Source organism: Diadema antillarum, unplaced genomic scaffold, assembly GCF_040938485.1.
Source record: "Diadema antillarum isolate AM-2024a unplaced genomic scaffold, OU_Dant_1.0 seq00000356_RagTag, whole genome shotgun sequence".
Taxonomy (NCBI): domain Eukaryota; kingdom Metazoa; phylum Echinodermata; class Echinoidea; order Diadematoida; family Diadematidae; genus Diadema; species Diadema antillarum.
In genome coordinates, this window is record NW_027271362.1 from 700,853 (window position 1) to 722,847 (window position 21,995).

At 39.5% G+C, this 21,995-nt stretch overlaps 1 protein-coding gene across 1 annotated transcript; it reads right to left on the reverse strand.

Moving 5' to 3' along the window:
• Positions 1-3,387: 3,387 nt before the first annotated feature.
• On the reverse strand, positions 3,388-21,447 carry LOC139731081 (adenosine deaminase-like). Its single transcript, XM_071641961.1, has 9 exons — positions 21,330-21,447; positions 16,654-16,715; positions 15,189-15,314; positions 14,131-14,390; positions 13,037-13,155; positions 12,315-12,458; positions 7,691-7,788; positions 4,304-4,433; positions 3,388-3,733 (listed from the first exon to the last, which is right to left on the reverse strand). The coding sequence occupies exons 1-9, from the start codon at positions 21,366-21,368 to the stop codon at positions 3,635-3,637; spliced, it is 1,077 nt and encodes a 358-aa protein (XP_071498062.1). The 5' UTR covers positions 21,369-21,447; the 3' UTR covers positions 3,388-3,634.
• Between the last annotated feature and the right edge of the window lie 548 nt (positions 21,448-21,995).

Consider the following 21,995-nt stretch of genomic DNA (forward strand, 5'->3'; position numbering starts at 1 on the left):
TAATATTATTCCCCCTGCCTTCTGAAAGAGAGAGTTCGAGTGTTCTTTTCTTATACGAGAAAAATGGAAATATGTTGAATTTTCTTTATTCTTTCTTTATTATTGTTGTACTCATGTGACATCACAAGCTATAATAGTCTTTTCATCCAGCCGTGACTGAGCAGAAACTTCAAAAATTCATAACTTTTGAACGGATTGTCTGATTTTGCTCAAACTCTCACTGATGTGTTCTACTAATATTGCTGCATTCACTCAACCCACATGTCTATGAAGGTGAACTTGTCCTTTAATCAAGAGTATTCTCTCGAGGCGACGGGTGCAATTAAATCAATCACAAAACTGCAGTGTAATTGCTTGTTCAAGCTGAAGCACGTTTGGTACCACTGTATAAACACGTTCATTTGTGTTAACACTTGTACCCCCCCCCCATCTTTTAACCCTCTAATACATGTATTAACGAAACTTAGAACCTCTTTAACAGAAACACGGAGTGCTCACAACTCTCCACTGTTATTCACTTTACTTTGAAAAGCTGTAAGATCAGATAGGCTAGTATGGGTATACATTGTATTGCTCAAAAACGTTCTCCCTCATTGTATTGCTGTTTATAAAGAACAATTTCTTTCGTATTCGTAATGACGCCTTATTTACGTGAGTAAAGCTAGGAACAAAATAAGGAAATACACACAAGGAAATTCGAGACAAAGCGGATGAAATATCTGCATAAGATTACAAAACGTTTTCGCAGTGTTTATTATACATTGCAATAGCTTTGTACGAGAAAGCGCCTAAGTTTCTGACACATTTTCTGCTTGAACGCTTCGACACAGCAAGATTAATTAATAAATCATGCAAAAACCCTGTTCCAAACCTTCAATAATTGCAAAATAAAAGTAGTTTCCGTGAAAGGCAAACACATATCACGACCCTTCGGTGGATGATATAAAGACACGGAGACGAGAAATGGTAGGCTAAAAACAAACTAATCGTCAAACAACAAAAGGACAAGCAAGCAATAAAAGTTTAATTTACATGATTTACACACATTTCGGCAGTCACGAGCAAGTGCATTACTTACTACCTTGCATTGTTTTGGCATTGTTTTCAAGATAGATTGTTCAAATGTACACTGTATATTCCTCCTGATCTCTCAGGTATCTACTTTGTGACACACCATTCAATCAAAATGCACGTAGTTTTACAATGACCGACTCAGTTTCATGTTTCAGTTCCTTTTTTAATTACTACGCTTATACAACATTGTAGCTTCAGGGTTTGTAATTAAGCGATACCAATGTGTTTGCAAAACACAATTCCCAACATTGGTGCTTATGTCATGCATGTCATCGCAGGAGAGCCCCTATCGACTGCTTCAAATCACTTGATAAAATTACAGCAGTGTACTCAGAAAATTACAATTCAGTAGCGATTGCATTACATGTACTTCCCTTCCATCATTTTGCATTGTTTTCAAGAGACAAATGTATATTACATCTGATCGCTCCGGGTGGTACTTCATTTCTCTCACCATTCATTCAAAATGCACGTAGTTCTACCAAGGCCGACGTAGTTCCATGTCTCAGTCCTTTTTTTTTTTTTTTTAATTACTCCACTTATACATTATAGCTTCAGGGTTGGTAATTAAGCCATATCAAGGTGTTTGCAAAACACAATTCCCAACATCGGTACTTATGGCATTGCAGAAGAGCCCCTATCGACTGCTTTGAATTACTAAATAAAATTCACGGCTGTACTCGGAAAATTACAATTCAGCGGCGATTGCATTACTTCCCTTGCATTCTTCTGGCATTGTTTTCAAGATACAAATTATATACAACATGTAACTCCCGATCGCTCCATTATCTATATCATGTATCTTACCATTACTTCGAAATACATGTCCTACTCAGTTCCTTTTTCATTACAAAGTTTATACATTTTAGCTTTATAAAGGGTGTGTACAGTTCTGGTCGAGGTGAAGATTTAGCTTTTAACGTTTTGTGAGATATTCAGAAACCACTCTAGGAGATGTCAAAGAACATGCGGTTCTAAGGGTATCAAAAGTTTATTCGATGAAAATCGGTTTTGAAATGGCTGAGATATCCAAAACAAGGTGAAACAAACTAATAAAGTTGGGGCATGCGCCTTTTATTATTAGCACTTTTTTTGGATATCTCAGCCATTTGAAAACCAATTTTCATCAAATAAACGTTCAATCCTTCTTAAAATTACATGCTCTTTCATATTTCATGAGAGGCTTTTCATTATCTCACTTAGGAATGTTTAAAACATGAATCCCTACCTCAGCCAGTACTGTACAGTCCTTTTAAGCGACAATGTGTTTGCAAAGTCATTCCAGAAAAGCCCTATTGACCGTTTCGAAGCACTTGGTACATTGTACAAGTACTCGGAAAATTACAGTTCAAGAGCGCCTGTATTGTATACAAGTAGTGCATTGTGTGTTTGCAATGTACAATCGGGGGATTTTCGTTTTGGCGTTCATCAGTCAGGAGACAATACCAGCATTTTTTTTTCTTCACATTTGTTTGTTTTTTTTATTTCGGGGAGGGGAGGGGAGAAGAAGTATCTTCTTACAATGCAATACCTACTACAGAAATCCAAACTGTGCGCTCGGAAAACGTGTGATTTGAAAACTACCTGCATCATGCTGTTATATGTGCGATATACAACGTACGGGCATACACAAGTACAGGATGTTTGATAAGGGTTTGGATACGGTTTACGCTAGTAAATGATACAGTTACTATAATGCAAAAATATATTTTCTTGACTGGTTGGTGTAATATCGATGATCTTTTTACAAAGCTATTCATTCACAGAATATATCGTACAAAAATAATTACATCTCGTAGTAGATATGAACTAAGATACTGGAAGAGAACTGACTTAAGAGTTTGGATAAACTTTAGTAAATACAAGAGTGGCGTTAATTCTAGAATCTCGTTCATCGAAACCCTAGGCAGACAACGAATTTATTTGGCGGAGTGCCAAGCGCATGTTTTCCTGAAAAGTGGCATATTGTCTGTTCCTATAACCGAGCTTTGCCAGTAATAAGATCTTGTATTTCCTGACAAATAACCATTCTAGGAAAGGCCTCATGTTCCGAGTTTTACCCGTTTGCCTGTTTTAAAAACAAAATACTTTTGTATCGTAGATATCCAAATATATCATGATCACGAGACATTCACTACCTCAGATCTGGCTAATCTCTACTAAATCATTCGGGTTTCAAGATTATGGGACATACATGTAGATTCAGCTCTTTTGTAAACCTTGACCGATGATTATACAGGGCACTAATTTTACCGGATAGCTGCGATGACCGTTTTGTACATGTACAGTCTTGAGCAACGTTTTACACCTGTTTCCGAGTGAGTGGAGTAGAGAGAAATAAAAACATGTTTTTTCTACCTCCTTGGATTGTGTTATTGAACTTCTCAAGATCTTCCACAAGTCAACAAACTCTTTTGGAACTCCTCTAAAGAATTAGCAGATGACAAATTTAACTCTTTGTTTCTAGCAATTTGCAGGGGAAAGTCCCAAAGACATCATACATTGACTACCAAGCGTCAAAGGATGAACGACGTACGATGAACCCTGTGCCCATACATCTTCACTGTTTCAAGATGTCAGAAAACTTGTCCTCCAGTTTGATCACGAGCTTGTCACGTTGGTCGTCGGGAAGAAAACACGAACGTGCAGCATTCAGGGTCTGCGAGGAGATAGAATATGAAATACGAGTTGACACATTTTTCATCTCTTTCTTCTCCAAGTCGCAAAGGCTACAGAAAATTCTAGGAACTAGTGTACACGTAATAGATTTCTCAAAGATTTCTTGTATTTGTTAAGACGACAATAGCGGTTAAACGGCGACGGTATTATCGATATCATGTCACCTAATAAGAATTGCGATTCTGATTGTCTTTATATGACTGCATCGTGAAAACGTAAACAATTTTCATGCTTCAATTTCTTTGTCATACCCTATTTGATATCTTTATATTGATATTTTCTTATATTTCTGTTCTTTGCTTCATTAGACTCTTCTCAAGTCAGCTTGAAGACGAAGTAATTTTGAAGTCAAAGAAGTTTTAAAGGTTGTGTCTTAATTTTAACCATGAACAGGTACGCCAAGGCCTATTAGGCTCCATACAAGATTTCTTGCACAAATGCCACAGAGAACGGAAATATAGCTATTGTATCAGTGTGTATAGCAAGAACACGGACAACCTCGCTTGTCTGCAAGCACACGCGCATCTTGCGAACATTTCCGAAGACGTACCATTTTAGCGAGGTCCACATCGTTCATTCCGAAATGAGTCCGAGCTATGCCGAACTCCTTCGTCATCGTACATCCGAAGAGAGTCGGGTCGTCGGTGTTGAAAGATAAATTCAGACCTTCCTTGAGGAATCTATGAGAAAAACGCGAAGAGGGAGAAGTTATTATGGGATAGGAAGACATGGGGAGGGGCGTTGCCATGAGATACCGGAGAGCCGGGGGGGGGGGGGGGGGGGGGGGGGGTGGGGGGCATATATGTTAATAACTGCGGTGTTAACACTGAGGGCGGGTATTATGAATGAGATACAGCACAATGGTAGGGCCGATACGGATTTCTCGGCAGTCACAGTATTTGATCTACATTCTGCATTCAACACCAACGAAGATTTAGCATGAGGTTTGGTTACTTCGGGTACTTGAGGCCAATGTTATCACTTTCAGTTTTCATTTTAATTAGGACGTATAGATTTAACTTCATACACACATAACATATGAATATTCCTGAGTATTGTTTTTCATATCAAAGCCTCTCTTCTATTCCAAAAGTCCCCATCATATCCGCTAAATACTATATATAGGGACCTACATCACCTACTGCTGCAAAACTAGCCGTTGGATTACTCAATCACCGAGATCTGACTAGTTCTGCGTATCAAGATTTTATCGTTTTATGGCTGGCCCATGCAATTGCACAGAAACGCCGTCTAGATGCATGTCAGACTTCCACTGAGCAGTGCCTGAATGACAAACTTACTTTTATGAAACAAAAATTCAAGTTTCCCGTTTCCATACGGGTTCACTGCGAATCCACTCGCCACCACTCATTGTCGATATAAGACAGACTGTACATTATCTGGAAATGATAGTCCTATGCAGCCAAATTGGACATGATTTGAATATTTCCTTGGTATTGTTAAAAATCACAACACCGAGGAACTGCTTCCCTTGGTTCACCATGCATAAACATTAAATTGACACGTGCCACGTAGGCCTATTTGCACATAAGATGCCAATTCAGTCAGATTTACCCGCAGATACATGTAGTAACTACATATCAATATTGTTTAATAAGAATTTCACCTCCGGATGAGTCCTTATATAGAATATTGCATTCCTTGAAACATCCTATTTGTATATACTCCGACCGAGGCACTACATGTAAGATGAACCGGACCATCATATTTCAGATCTACGTCAAGTACGAAAGCTGACACCAAACCCAGTATGGAAACCAAATTTCGCGCCTACACACGTAGAACGGATCCGACCGCCGCGCGTTAGCCACAGGCCAAATGAGTGGGGATTTTTGTAACTATTCAGTCTCGTGTGCTGTTGTCTTTTCTGTTCTTTGTTCTGTAGAATACCAGTATACTAGTAATCAAAAGACGCTATACAATGGATGTACCCGTGACGTTCTTATAGAGATGAATTCGGGGTCTTTTCATTGACATCATTTTTGTTTCGTCGTTGTCTGTTAAACACATGCGCATGACCGCCTTTGTTATATCAACCGGCCGAACGCACGACTTTATTTGGTGAATACAAAGAAAAACGCGGGAAGTTCAATGTACTGAACACATGCCGCAGCAGCATGATCGGAGTTCCCGCCTATTTCACGTTGTGTCCAGGATGTGCGGATACGGTGAATGGGTGAGAGAATGACATTCAAGCAGTCTTCTTTGTCAGTGCATGCACAGTATGTGCTCCGTTCATCAATCATATTACATTGTAATGGCTAGGAAAACCAATTGATTCAAATGTATGTTAAATTCTCACAATTCCCATAATACTAATTCCGCCCGAAGTGATTGGTGCTTTACAGTAGGCCCAATGCCTGACAATGTCATACAAACATGATTAGCCTAATCACAAAAATTAAGTCTGATCATGGTTGCCGGTCCATGGTCTGATCAACTTCAAAGAGCTCGCCAGAATATACCTCCGTGGTCTAATTACACGTGTATGTCTTTTGCACACAGCTCGCCAAAATAACACCTCCGTGGTCTTTTTTGCACACGGCTTGCTATTTTTACGCGGGAGAAACAAGGAAAAGTAGAAATTACGCGGTGCGTAACATATGTCCCCGCCGGAAGTAGCATTTTGTAACAAAATGTGCAATATAGGTAAAAATTCAAGGTCAAAGGTCAAAGAAGTCAAAGGTCAAAATTCTGTGTAGAAGTTTTGAAGCCCTCACCTAGTGCCATCACATAAAGCAAATGGAATCGAAATTGGGTTAGAAATGGCGAAGGAGTAGCATTTTGTAGCCAATGTACAATATAGGTCAAAAATCAAGGTCAAAGGTCAAAGAAGACAAAGGTCAAAATTCTGTGTAGGCCTACAAGTTTTGAAGCCCTCACCTAGTGCTATCACATAAAGCAAACGGAATCGAAATCGGGTTAGAAATGGCGAAGGAGTAGCATTCCGTAGCAAAATGCACAATAAAGGTCAAAAATCAAGGTCAAAGGTCAAAGAAGTCAAAGGTCAAAATTCTGTGTAGAAGTTTTGAAGCCCTCAACTAGTGCCATCATATAAAGCAAACGGAATCGAAATCGGGTTAAAAATGGCGAAGGAGTAGCATTTCGTAGCAAAATGTACAATATAGGTCAAAAATCAAGGTCAAAGGTCAAAGAAGTCAAAGGTCAAAATTCTGTGTAGAAGTTTTGAAGCCCTCACCTAGTGCCATCACATAAAGCAAACGGAATCGAAATCGGGTTAGAAATGGCGAAGGAGTAGCATTTTGTAGCAAAATGTACAATATAGGTCAAAAAATCAAGGTCAAAGGTCAAAGAAGTCAAAGGTCAAAATTCTGTGTAGAAGTTTTGAAGCCCTCACCTAGTGCCATCACATAAAGCAAACGGAATCGAAATCGGGTTAGAAATGGCGAAGGAGTAGCATTTTGTAGCAAAATGTACAATACAGGTCAAAAATCAAGGTCAAAGGTCAAAGAAGTCAAAGGTCAAAATTCTGTGTAGAAGTTTTGAAGCCCTCACCTAGTGCCATCACATAAAGCAAACGGAATCGAAATCGGGTTAGAAATGGCGAAGGAGTAGCATTTTGTAGCAAAATGTACAATATAGGTCAAAGGTCAAGGTCAAAGGTCACGACTGAAATTCTGTGTAGAAGTTTCAAAGCTCCCATGTAGTGCTATCATATAAAGCAAACAGAATCAAAATTGGCTAATAAATGACAGAGAAGTAGCAAATTGAAGATTTTGATCACACACGGACGCACACACGGACACACGGACACACGGACGGACGGACGGACAGACGGACGGACGGACACACGGACACACACACGTACGGAGCCCGTTTCATAGTCCCCTGCTCGAACTCGTTCGGCGGGGACAATGAAATGAATGAGTGCATGGACAAAGATTAAAATTCTTACCGGTGGGCGCTGTGCATCGTGAAATCGGTCTCCTGGGCTCCCGTCCGCGTGCTCGACGTTGGACACACCTCCACGTGAATGTTCTTATCTTTGACAAGCTGCATGCAATGAGATTCGAAACAAGATACTCCATTAAAATACCGACTTAACGGAGCAAAAAGACTGTAACGGAAATGTATAAAAAATGGTGTACATGATCTCTATGGTTATGAGGAGCCACGACTGTTACGATGGGCAATCGTAAGTCCACTTCATTCCAAGTTGGTGATAATGAATAAGTAAATAGTTATCATAAGAGCCTACGTAATTTCAGTTTCTATAGAACTTGAGAAATATCCGCCTTTTTCATGTGTGTTTCTCTTTTTCAATTCCAAAGAGCAAATCATGATTTAGTTGGGGTACAAATACATAGTACAATGATACGTTGTATTTTGACATGCCAAATGCACTGTGCACTAGATCCTGGATTCGTCCATCGGATAGGAGATACATGTATTTTGACATGGGCTTATACATCATTCTGTGGTTTACATAGGTGGGTATTACTTGTAGTACTAAAATTTTGTGTAATTTTCTCTTCTGTATGAGTTTCGAGAGAATACTTTTTTTTTCATGTCAGCCACAATAATATTCCTTTGTCTATACTTTCAAATAGAGAATGAAAGGCATAATTATCAGTTATATTCTGAAGAGTCCTTGCAGTTCACATATTATATCAATTACATCAATATAGGTGTGTTAACTTTTTCATATTATGGGTCTGAAACATAACACTCAGACACAATGGCTGAGCGAAATCTTTGCCATTCATAGAAAATATATATCAGGAAAAAAAAATGTGACGTTAAAAATGCTACAATTGCGCGTGGGACTGACACGAATTCGGTGCCGAAAATGTTCAACACTATGAAGGAAAAAAGTCATGAAGGTGTTCGTAAGATCTTTTTGCATGTCAAAAACATCTCCAAATTCGTATGATACGTAGACCTATATGTTAAATTTTGGCAGAGATATAACACATGTATACGCTCAACTCGAAGTGTGCAGTACAGAACGGTTGCTCTCTGAAAAAGGAGCATACGGCACATTTCAGAGACTACAGCCAGCGATTGTAGTTACACCATTATGAAAGCTGCCCTTCCACCGCAGAGAAATATATCACGGAAGGAAACTCCGGAGCAAAGGTTAGCGTATTGTCTGCCTGATTATACAAAGCCCCCCCCCCCCCCCATGATTCTCTGTACTTTGTCAACATACAACACTCAATTTCGTAGTCTCATTCGAGATCCATCTATCACACTACTTGTCTGATGTCAAAGTGCGATCCATGATTTCAAGTTTTGTCTGTTTTTCTAACAGATGTTCCTCATTCTACGTTTGATGTATCATGTTATCACCGCGTCATGCCAGAAAACAAAACGTTTGTATTTAATCTTAAGTAAACAATAAAAGTAAAGTATTATGATACCACTTAACAACAGGTGGTGAAATGGAAGTGTGAACTCAATCGTTGTAGCTGTTTTGCACATGTTTTGACACTCATGTTTACGTGCTATCTTTTTTAGAAGTGTATCGGCTTGGACACACAATATGCTGACTGTATTAACTCTTCATTCAGATACACCATAAAAGAGGTACATCTCTGCTAGCACATATAACGAATAATCCAGAGAATAATAATCATAACGAGTAGGAACAAACCAGCAAATATTAGGATCCCTCAGCTCACTCAGCTTGCTATTTTGGGGAAAAGAAATAATATTTGCATTAGACCGAGACATGGTGTTCTTACATTTTTTTTTTTTAATCATGAAATAAAGGAGATTTGATTCTGTTTGTCGAATCGCATAGATTTTACCTCGTTTAGCATGTCAAATAAAGTAAGCAAGTACGCATAGACTACACTGGATCCGACTGACAAGATAAAAAAAAAAATCGAGATGAATACGGATTGACTGTATTAATAGTTAACTGTTAACCACAGCGGCCATGGAGATGTTTGTGTATAATGGTTCGATTTCAGTCTTTCACAGTCAATTGCTGTGTGGATTCGTGTTGTTCGCTCTTGTTTGTGTGTGGATATGTGTATGGTGTGCACTGGATTGTTAGTAGAATATACAAGCCAGTCCATATCATTCAGGTTGCAAAATTGTAGTAAGCTCATAGTAGAACAATTACTTTAATACAAAGGGAATCAGGATATTATTCGTTAGTTTACATGTACGACAGAAAACATGTTCGATTAAAAACAACCTCTACCACTTGTTTGCCAGTTCTTGCGATTTCACTTTCTGTTTTGAAGCCATTCTGTAGGGCCTACATGATGTGGAAAAGAGCTCTTGCAATCCACAGTCACTAGAAACCGCTTTTTTTTCTAGTTGATTCATGGCGTTGGAGGTCAAAGGTTAAGAAACATACTTTAAAGGTCCACTTTTCTTGCACGTAAAAGACCTCAGAGCCTACTCTTGTTATCAGTGTATCTTTAAATATGGATATGACGATAGGATCTAAATGGAACCTCATTGTGGTAATCCATAGCCGTCTTAATTAGAGCACAACAATTTTATCCCTGTAACGAGCCCCACGCCAAGCCAAGCAGTAAAATGTGACACTGTTAGGCCTGTATACGAACAAGAAACAGGAAATATTGCTTTGCCATTCGCTGATACCGCGGTGTGTTATTGTTGTCTTTCATTCCTTCTAGTTTTTCGACTTGCGATGTGACTGCGCTTTGCACTTTACTTTTGTGAGATTTACACAATAAATTACTCCGCAAGACTTTATCCCAACACATGGACAGGGTCCATGATCCCACATGCTCAGTTTGATGGCTATTGTAATTTGTAGGGCCTACCATGCACGGATCGCTCCGATTACCGCTCACGCAGAGAGGGTTCAATAAATCTTAGCTTCACCTTTCAACTTCAACATACATTGTACATCGGGTTTCAGCGTATATCCAGCTCAATTTGTCCAGAGGATCAACGGTGTGCGTGTGTGTATGTGTGTTTGTATGTGTGTGTGTGCGCGCGCGCGCGTGCACGTGTGTGTGTGGGAGAGAGAGAGAGAGAGATAATAAAAACAAAACAACCGCGATTGGCTGGTTCTTTTTCAAGACTTTTTACCTGTTAATCAAGGAGCTATATTTGTTGTACCTCCATCCATGGTAAAACGCGTATGATCAAATATGAATATGGGTGAAAAACAAGCGGATAGAATGAAGGCATTATAACAGATTATTATCTATACGAGGTAGTTTTGCGAGGCAATTGCATTTGTTATTTTGCAGGGTTAAAGGTCAGCAGTCAATATTCGTCTCGCCACGTCGCGTCGCTGCGTGTCGGTTACACACACTGTACCATACACAAAACAATGTGTGCAAACAGTGCAATCTTCCGGTTTTCGCCATTCACTTTACACAGGGAGGTGGGGAAAAAAGAGTGCTTCCAATCTCTCTCCCCACCTCCCTGCTTTAGATGTAAACATTCCGATCGACCGCGAAAGGAAAACATTCCAGGACGTCGCTGGGTGTCGGTTACACGCACCGCAGAAGAACGCTGATAAATTAACTCATACAAGGTCGACCACTTACAGCAGCACTCAGCGTCAATCTCTATCTAGTCCATTTGTGCTCAATAATTGCACAGTGACCATCAGTTTTACAACTCTCCAAATTTAAACAGAAGTAAAAATAAAGTGTACAAGCGTTCAAATGTTTGAAGTTCGCCTGTTACAACTGCATATGTATCTTTGAAATTGGAGTTGAATGATATACATTGATGAACAATTTTTCAATTATTCGACATGTTGATGATCTACAGGTAGTCAAAATAATGTGGCTTGATCTATATTACAGTGTATAGCCGTATTCACATATTTTCTTAATTTACCTAGGGGATAGGTAATAATTATGATATTGACTGGCCTTGAGGAAGATACCAGATAAATATTGCCCGCACTGAAAGAATATTTTCTGGTATCTCCCTCGATGCCAGTCAATATTATATAATTATTGACTCAGGATGGCGAGGGCGGGAGGAGAGGGTGTTGGGTGGATGGCTTTTTCCTAGAAGCACCCAAGCGATTTTCAACAAGTCGCCTTCTCTTCTTCTGGTCCTGAACAATTAAAGGGATGATATAATTTGGGTTGAAATGGGACTCCAAGTTTCCGACTTTTTTTTTTTTTGGTGAGATGAAAAATCTCCTATGAAATATGAAGGAACATGTAATCTAAGAGGATATCGAGTTTGTTTGTTTTTTAATGAAAATTGGTTTAGAAAAGGCCGTGATATCGGAGAGAAAGCGATCCTAACAAAAGGTGGGACCCATCTTTTATTAGAATCACTTTGTTTTGCTTTGCATGTGGATATCACAGCCATTTCAAAACCGATTTTCATCAAATAAACTTTCAATTCCTCTTAAAATTGTATGCTCTTTAACATCGTATAGAATGCGAGTATCTCGCAAAAAAAAAAAAAAAAAGTTTAAAGCTGGATCCTCACCTCGACCAATACCATACCATCCCTTTAAATGCACCTATAGGTGAGTTTTGCGAATTCGTTTTCACAGGATCGACGCCCACTGCAGACTTTATTTCTTCATTCTCTGCGACCCACCACTATACCTTGATGACGTCATCATGTCCAAGCATTTGGTAGCCGTGGCCGATTCGCTCAGCATAGAGCTTCTGCACGGCTGTGCGGACGTTTTCAGCCGGGCCCATCTCAGCAGCGTGGCAGGTCCGATGAATACCCGCCGATAAAGCTCCCTAAATATAATAATGAAAATAACAGTGTTAATAAAAAATTATGATAATGATAACAATGATGATGATGATAATTAGCAAAAGTCATAATCACAGTTATGATAATGATTGTCATTGATATTATCATAATAATTATCATAAATATTATAATAATCTAGTTGTAGTACAATGTAGTGGTTTTGCATTTTAGCAATTATCGACATTGGTATGTTTGTTATTATTTTCATTATCATTATTTTCATTATCAACATTATTATCATTATCATTATCATTATCAGTATCAGTATCATTAGTACACCACCGAAAAGCAACAACAGTTTTTACTACACATACATGTATTTCAATTTGTGATCAGGAGTGATCACCATTGTGTCCAGAGGAAGTTATTCTTGCGCATCTGAAATACCACGGGAAACACGTCTAACAATACGGTCGTTGGCCCTCGTCCAACCACCCACCCCCGCGAAAAATATCTACGCAAAGACTATCTTCGTGGATTTCCTGGCTGAAATCTATTCCAGAGGAAGGTGGCATATACAATGTATACGGGTAAAGAAGAACAATAAACATGTACAGCGTACCTTGAAGGCGTTGACGTGTTCCTCGTAGAGTGGAATGGCCTCATTATTAGCTAGGTCGATACCGACCACGGTATCGTTGTGGAATTCCTTGCAGAGGTTCAGGACTTCCGCGGACCACTCTACGGAATGCAGATTGACAAAAGTCCGTAACATCCTATTGCAAAATGTAAATTTTTCTTTCAACTGATTAACAAATTGCCCTTAATCGTCGGAATTAAGCACCGATTATTCATTATTTGTTTTATCAGTTGCAAGAAAAATCAGTCAACGCAAGAATTCATTAATTTGAACACATTTTCCTCTTTTGTTTTTGTTCATTTTGGTTTTCTTTTGTTTATGATTTCTGTTTGGTTGGTCAATAAATGTTACCCTTTCAAGATCGCACATGAAGGTAATATCTCACCGCAAGAAAAAAAAAAATCTGTGGATTTCATATTAAGAATTTGCATGTCGATATCTCTCTTGATAAAACGGTTTAAAAAGAATTATTTGTGCTGGATATTCACGGGTCTGTCAAATATATGACTTCCATGGCATTTTGTTGCGCACACACCTTAAGGAATATAGTGAAATAGTAACCAACCGTTATTTCAACCGATATTATCATTGCTTCTCAAAACCATACCAAATTTTTCAATTAAATATCAACTACTATTAGCTGTCTTAATTCTTAGCACTTGATTTCAGTGAAACGCCATTGTTCTGCATAACTTGGCTGTACTCGCAAAGCTCTCTTAACAATGAGCGTGAATTTACTATTGTGAATATTCCCTTTAAAGATCCGGAAGCGTTTTGATCCATGGCAGCTCGATTCATTCGAAAAGTACCGAATAGCACTGATCGGCGATATGTGCATCGAAGCATACTCTCATCGGCAACAGTCGACCCCAGTCGAGATTATTTGGATGTGTGTATACTTCATAGAGATCAGTAAATAATGCTGTTCACAATGTAACGGGGATTTTCGACTAGATATCCGAGCCGGGCTAGTCTCTCCACTTCGTAGTATCCCTACACTATGGGATCTTTACTTAAGGTATACGGAATGCACTTCCAGGGAGCATTATGAACAATGTTTGGGGGTGTCTACCAACCCGGCCTTTCGCGCAGAAGACAGAGAATTGAACGTGCTTGGATGCCAAAGTCTCTCTCGCCGTCGTGGATGCCTTCGTTGACCGCCTGGACGATGTCGCGCGGAGTGACGTCACCCGGAGCCTGCTGGAAGACGGGTTCAACGCCCGGAGAGTTGGCCAGCAGGTGGGGCGCGTAGCGCATCTCGAAGTAGACCACGCCTTGCTTAGAGAGGTCCTCGCACATTTCGTAGGAAATGCGTTTAGCAACCTCGCGGCTTCCTCTTTAACAGGTGAATGAGTAATGGAAAAGTAATCATGATCATTATAATGAAAATCGCGGTACAGTGCACTCCCGTTATAACGAAGTCATCGGGACCGGTGGTTTTATTTTGTCATTTCAGGATTGATCGTTACAACCGAACAGTCTAGTACATGTATAATTTATAACAATTTATCTCGTTATAAGCGGATTCTCGTTGTATAGTATCCGATCTCGCTATAATGGGATTCCCCTGTATAGGCCTAGACGACAATTTTGGGACGGAATTTCTCTTCGTTCTATTGAAAATTTTGTTATAACCGCGTTCGTTAAAAGAGGAGTACACCTGCAACAATAGAAATGGAGTAGCAACAGCAGAAGGAGTAGTACCAGTAATAGCAGCAGTAGCAGTGTTGGTGGTAATAAAATTAAGTTGATGATACGATGGTCTTGTTCACACGCAGAAAATAATGTTTAAGATGTTAAGTACTGCAAGACCACCCTTATATCTATCGTTATTACCCCAGCATTCCTCTGTATCCGTCTATTCTTCTGGGTCAAGAGGGACAGCTTTTCTTCTTCTTGTTTTTTTTCTATAATCCTCGTTCAACTGGCTTGAAATCACATATTGCTGAAAACTTATTTTCGATCTATGATTACACATACATTTCACAAGAGCTTCAAAATTCACAACTTTTAACAGATTGTCCACGTTTTTCCCAAACTTCACTGATGCGTTCTACTAATTTCTCTGTATTCACGAGCTGATTGATATTATTTTTGTCGAGGTTATAAAGTCACTTCTAAGAGTAAGACTTACGCAATGCATGGCATGAAATGGGTGAATTGGTGCAAGAACGTCGCGAGGTCTCCAGCCGACCAGTCCACAAGATGGCTCCGGAGTTCCTCTAACGAATCGTTTTCTGCCACTCTAATACCTCGTTTCCTGATCAATGGTGGTGGCAACAGAGAAAGTAATGAATAGAAAGAGAAACATTTTACCCTCATTGCATCACAATCATCTCAAAGGAATTTAAAGGGGTGTTATAGTTTTGACTGAGATGAGGATTCAGGTTTTAACCTTTTGCGAGATATTTAGACTGCTTTATAGGTATGTGAAATATTAAAGAGCATACCATTCGAAGAGGGATCAAATGTTGATTTAATGAAAATTAGTTTTGAAATGAGTGAGATATTCAAAAACAAAGTACATTTTTAAGACAAGTGGTCCCAATCCATGTAATAAGTAGGGCCAACCTCTTTTTGTTGTCGTTGATATCTCAGCCATTTCAAAACCATTGTTCATCAAATGAACTTTCAATTCCTCTTAGAGTGGTACAGATATGCGTTTTAATATTTCATATAAGTGGTTTCTGCCTACAATCTCGAAAAAGTTAAAAATTGAATCCCCATCTGAAACAAAACTATACCATCCCTTTATGGTAGTATGGGTCCCGATGTTGACCATGAGGAGACAGAGGGGAAAAAAAGGGTTCCAGTTCGTTATTCCGAAGGCTCGTTATTCTGAAGGTTCTTTAGTCCGAAGGTTCGTTATTCCGAAGATTCGTTATTCCGAAGGTTCGTTAATCCGAAAATGTTACAAGGTTTGTTATCCCGAAGGTTCACTAATCCGAAAATGAAAGAAGGCTCGTTATTCCGAAGGTTCGTCATTTTCAGATTAACGAGCCTTCGGAATAACGAACCCTATTTCATTTTCGCATAAAGAAGCCTTCGGAATAGCGAACCCTATTTAATTTTCGGATTAACGAACCTTCGGAATAACGCCACAAATGTTCGGATTAACGAACCTCTAGGTACAGGGAATCTGTGTGTTTCGGATTAAAGAACCTACGGAATAACGAACCTTCGGAATAACGACCAGCACCCGAAACAAAAAAAAAGAGAGAAGAGAGAGAGGAGAAAGTGACAGAGGGACAGGAAGAGAGCGGAGAGAGTAAAAGAGAGAGTACAATGGTATGGAAGAGGGTGGCAATCGTGGACCGATGTCTAAAACGCGAGGAATCTTGACATGGAGCCAAACTTTAATATGTCATCTTTTTTTTTTCATCTTTATACCCAGCCCAACTCCGATGTAGTTCATTGCGCCTTATCTGTGGCGTTACCCCATATTATAAGTGAACTGCAACAGAACAAGCTGATTAGTGAAAGATTAATATGACCGCATGAAAGGCCATAACTCTGTCCCCAAAAACAACAACAAACAAACAAACGACATGCTTATACCAATTTCCAAACTCCACCCCTTACGATACGTCGTAACTTACTGAGACACGTCCCATATCGTCTCAGGTCGTATGGCACCTTCAAGATGGACATGTAATTCAACCTGCAGAAGGAAACCAAGAACACATTATTTTTTTTTTTAAGGACCAGCTTCACCTAAAACCTGTTGATTGGCATTGCACATGATCATACCAACGAGATGTCAGTGTAAACGACATCACGGGACAAAATAGTCCGGATCCTGCTTTATATACCTCGCAATGTCATGTGGGATAATTTCGAAGAGCAAGTACGATATATTTAATATTATTATAGATGTAACAAAATGATAATTAAAATAAAAACTATGACCAAAAAAAAAAAACACATTAGATTTCAGACAAATCTTTCATTTTCTTAAGCCAGCGAAGAAAGTATAGGTGATATGTCTGCAAAACCAAAAGGTTCTTGTATCCAATATTAACTGGAATGGTATTCATATCATTCAGACTGTAGGTACCCTATGTAGCTGCCTGTCAAATCATATTTGTTTTGTGTAATATCATAATTATTGTGTCATTTATTTTTACCTGGATGCTGACACGTTGACGTGAATAAAATTTCTTTTTTTTTTTAATGAAAAAAGGAAGGTATCATCATCTGCATTACTATTATATTTTTTTTTCTTGTGTGTTTATCTGTGTTGCCATGTGTTTGATATGACTTAGAAAGCCTCATGTTATACTATTTCTCCAAGAAAGTGAGAGAGGAGATGTCCTTCCCATCTCCGAGTTCAATTTCGGCGAACCTGTCTCCATGTAGAAGACACGTGGGACTTCATTCCAAAGTGAAAAGTATAAGGTCGAATGACACTAATATCAAACATTCTTATCTATCAGACAATCAGTATGCTTCCTGTCTTCACATCTCAGCGATACTTAAGCATGAACCACGTCCGCTCTTATCGATAACGATTATACGCTTATTATAAAGCACTAAACGAACTTTACAAATCAAAGCGAAAAAAAATGGCGGGAAATGACAGACCACATGTGAGCCAATATCCAAAGTCCGCCTGAATCCCAAGTATTTTTAGGTCGTTATCAGGGAGGAGTTACACAGCAGCCATCCGCCTTTACTTTTGATTTCGCAACCATGCTACATCAGTATGTCACTATCAAAATCAGTCGTCAGCAATGAAAACTTACTACGAAGAGATCTGATAAAATGTACACGATAAACCGGGAACGCGGACCCTTTGCTTGATCTTATTTTATAGCGATCGTGGCTGGTTAGGTTAGGCGTCAATGACTGAATGCTCTCTGACCCCCCCCCCCCCCCCCCCCCCTTCATTGTTATTTTTTCAATTGTTCCCAACATGAAACCGCAACATTAAATGAAAAAAAAAATATATATATGCCTTATATATATATATATATATATATATATATATATATAAATGATAATTGGGAGCGTGACTGCTTTGGTGTGTGTGTGTGTATGTGTGTCACAAATTCCTTATCGCAATTAATAATCGATGTTTGACAAAATTCATAGTGGTGGAAAATATCAAGATACAATGCTTTGAGCGTTACCTTCCTGAGAACCCAGCTAGGCCTATATTTGTCTGTCTTCATGGCTTCCTTTTGATAACGTGGATTGTGTGCGACAAACATATTTAGACTTTGCACGGAGTTTACTTGCCATGTTAATAACAATGGTTATACATGTAGTCCTTTTGGAACTTGCCCCTAAATGCAATCCAATGTCAACAATCTGCCTTATAGACGTTTTAAAGTTCATGCCTACACAGAAAGAGTTATGTATTACAGATGGGAATGACTAATGATAGTACCTAATAATGAAAGTTAAAGATCGTATTCTATGTTGTTCCACCAGCACAAACTAAATCTACATGAGCTATAGTGGTTTCTTTTCGTATTAAGGAAGGTGTATGATTCAATACATTCTTATAAGTTCCCACGGAGATTATTTGACTATTGCGCAAGTTGAACAAACTCCATAAAAAAAACAACCAACGCATAATCACAGGCGGACACATACATACACACACACACACACACACACACACACACACACACACACACACATACACACACACACACACAAGCACATACAACATCAGAGAATTAAAGGTCAACGCCATATCCCCCCCCCCCCCTCCTAAGCTCATACGATCTACGATGTGGTATGCGGATACGTGTTTCATCATTTTCTCTTTTTAAAAGGCTTTTTCAATCTATACTAGTACATGTACCTCATAAAACCGTGAACATTTTTGACATTTCAGTATTCATATTACTTTATTTCCATCAATAAATACATGAAATAAGAATAAATAAATAGATAACAAATGGGTAGGCCTTGAAAATACATTGATGAATAAATTACGCCTATGATAATAGAACAAAAGAATAAATAGATAACAAATGGGTAGGCCTTGAAAATACATCGATGAATAAATTACGCCTATGATAATAGAACAAAAGAATAGACTTAATGGAAAAAAAGTGAGCCAAAGAGAGACCAACTCCCGCGTTATTCTTGAAATCTCCGAATAGTGAGAGAAGCCCGGCCAGAAATAACTAAATAGAGTATGAATAGGCCCTAATGGGATCGTACAGTTTCGGTTGGGACCTAAGTAATACGTCAGGTTTCTAACATTTTTTTTTTTTTTTGAGAGAGAGAGAGAGAGAGAGAGAGAGAGAGAGATAATGAGAAACCTCTTATGAAATGTGAAATAGAATGTAATTTTAAGAGGAATTCAGCATTTATTTGATGAAAATTGGCTATGAAATGGCTGAGATACAGTGTACAATCTAAAAAAGAACAATCCTAAAAAGACGAGGGACCCACCTTTTATTCATACCATCGCTTTCTTTGTTTTGGGGTGCATCGGCCATTCCAAAAACCGATTTTCATCGAATAAACTTTGCATTCCTCTTAGAAGGGTATCCTCTGTGTAATATACATATTTCATAAGGGTCTCTCCAGTATATCTCCAAAAGTTAAAAGCCCAATCCTCATTTCCACCGATACTGATATACAGCAAGAGCATTGAGTTTTACAGCTGGTTGAGTTTTTGTTTACTTTTTTGTTGCGTTCTTTCTATCTTCCTTAATTCTTTCCTTGTTTCTTTTGCCCCTTCATTTGGACGGTAGGCCTATGAAATTTGCTTTCTTCAGAAGCATTATTTTAAATTGCAGCCTGTTTCATCATATCAGGGGTCTTTGTTTACATGAGTAGTTTAGGCCTTTATACTTGCGAATCTCTTTGGTACTAATCTCCCGTCAAGCAGGCAATATTTGACAGGGTCAAATTGCAGCAGTTATTGGAAACGAACGCAATATGTAGTTGCAGTTGGGCCTACTCCGGTGGTGTTATTATGCAACCTACAGGTTGTATTTGGAAGTTCTTGGCCGCTTCCAGGGTAGCCTTTTGGCAAGGCCTCGTGGCTGAAAAAGAGACTAACTGCGAGAGAACGGGTGACCGCGAGAACGAGAGGCGCGATTTCGATCACAATGCTTTTAAGCACTAAATGGTCTGACGTCGCGTCGACGTGTGGAGTAGAAACACAAACTACTGTAAAACATGAAATATTCGCGGCATGAAATTTTCGCGAATTGGAGCCGAAAGCCTTTTTCGTGGCATGAAATTTTCGCGAATTGCTACTGGCATTCAATGCATGTAGTGTAGACAAAAGCTTTCGCGTGCATTTTAATTTCGCGAATTTTGGCGCTCGCGAAATTCGCGAAGTTAAAATGCACGCGAAAATTTCTCGTTTTACAGTATTCCCAAACTAGACCTAGTTTGTAGGCACAAACCCTTGTTGGTCGTATAGGAGTCTACATGCGCCAAGACTATTACACGCACCACTACATTGCAGCCTCTCCCAACATAGTCCAGATATCATCCGCATTCCCCACTAACACACGTATACACATGCATGCACCCACACACAATGCTCCCAAACGCTGATTGCGACACTCCACCACAACTCCCGAAAATTGCATGTAGTAGTCTTGGCGCAGACTCCTTTACGAAAAAACAAGGGTTTGTGCCTGCAAACTAAACTAGACCAGGGATATGAGGTGGGGAGTGACACTCGAAGGAGCTCGTGTACATTAGTAGGGACGTACGGCAAATTGAGTAAATACTGAATTTCGGCCAAGCTAGTCAACACCGAAGTTGCTGGTTACTAAAAAATTACTGAGTACTGTATCTGCTCCTGTGCAAGGTGATCTGCACTTCCTGTAAAACTACAACTGCAAATCGACTTTAGATTCTAAAGTGCTTGTGATCCTTGATATGGGTCTCCACAACAGCGTGTACACGCTAGTCACTGTCGATAGGCCTACATTTGTTTGTTTACATTATACCGAGATCACGCAATATTCATTGAGCTGTAGCTACGTAGCTGTGGGCATACAGTGAATAAGTTTTTGAGTGATGAAAATTAGCCTTTTCGAGAGTAAACCCGACACTATAGTGTACAGCGACAGGCTGGGCCGTGTATAGAGATGAGGGAAAGCTGGGGCGAGTTCGTGTATGCCACGGGTTTTCCCCCTTCTCCGCTGCAGCGCGCGAATGAAAGAGCGCATGCGAGCGGCAAAATTAAATATATTTGAACTCTTAATTTTCAACTCTAACTTTGCCTTTGGTTACCAGCCGAGCAATCAATGGTATATCACAACATTTTCATAAGCTTATAGTTTACCTTTGGAAACGTTTCGTCGGTGAAGTGAGTTGCAGGCATGGCGAATTTGTTCGGCTTTCAGCAGTGCAGTCCGGCAGGACGTCCTGGTACCGAATAGTGAGAGCCGTTTTGAGCACAGATACCACATTAGCACTGGCTATCTAGGACCTGTGTGTGGTGTGCATGCACAATGTTTGCGATTCGAGGTTTGCGCTAGCATGCAATGTCAGTGTGTGCCAGCTCTTGCTTTGTTTTGGGTGTTTTTTTTTTCCTGTTCCATGTGTAAAGTAAGCGATCTTTATTATCTCCACAAGTGGGAAGTCCAGAGGTCGTACCATCCTGATGATAGTGTATTGCGTGTGCGTGTGTGTGTGTGTGTGTATGAGTACACAGACCACACTAAATTGTCCGACCTCGGAGAATAAACCCCTAGTACTTGGGCAGGAGCAAATACTCTTTGGGAAGAAGTGCATGCTATTTACTGGTCTTGAACTTTATTTTACTTTTTAGTAGTGGTGGTGACGACTGCAGTGTGTGCCTTATTGTTGCTAGGTCGATTGGGCGCGCGTTCTCGGATTGCATCGTTTTAGTTTTTACTTTTTTCTCTCTTTTTTTTTTGGGGGGGGGGGGGGTGGTATGTGGGGTTCAAAATTAGGCGGCCTATGTTTACTCCGAATGTTTCGATTT

What these genes read in the sequence shown, in the direction of transcription:
- LOC139731081 (XM_071641961.1), bottom strand. Translation starts at nt 21,368, where the DNA reads ATGCCTGCAACTCACTTCACCGACGAAACGTTTCCAAAG. An exon ending in CATTTCATGCCATGCATTGC is followed by an intron (nt 14,391 to 15,188) that starts GTAAGTCTTACT and finishes CACCTGTTAAAG; the next exon opens with AGGAAGCCGCGAGGTTGCTA. An exon ending in ATGTGGACCTCGCTAAAATG is followed by an intron (nt 3,734 to 4,303) that starts GTACGTCTTCGG and finishes ATCTCCTCGCAG; the next exon opens with ACCCTGAATGCTGCACGTTC.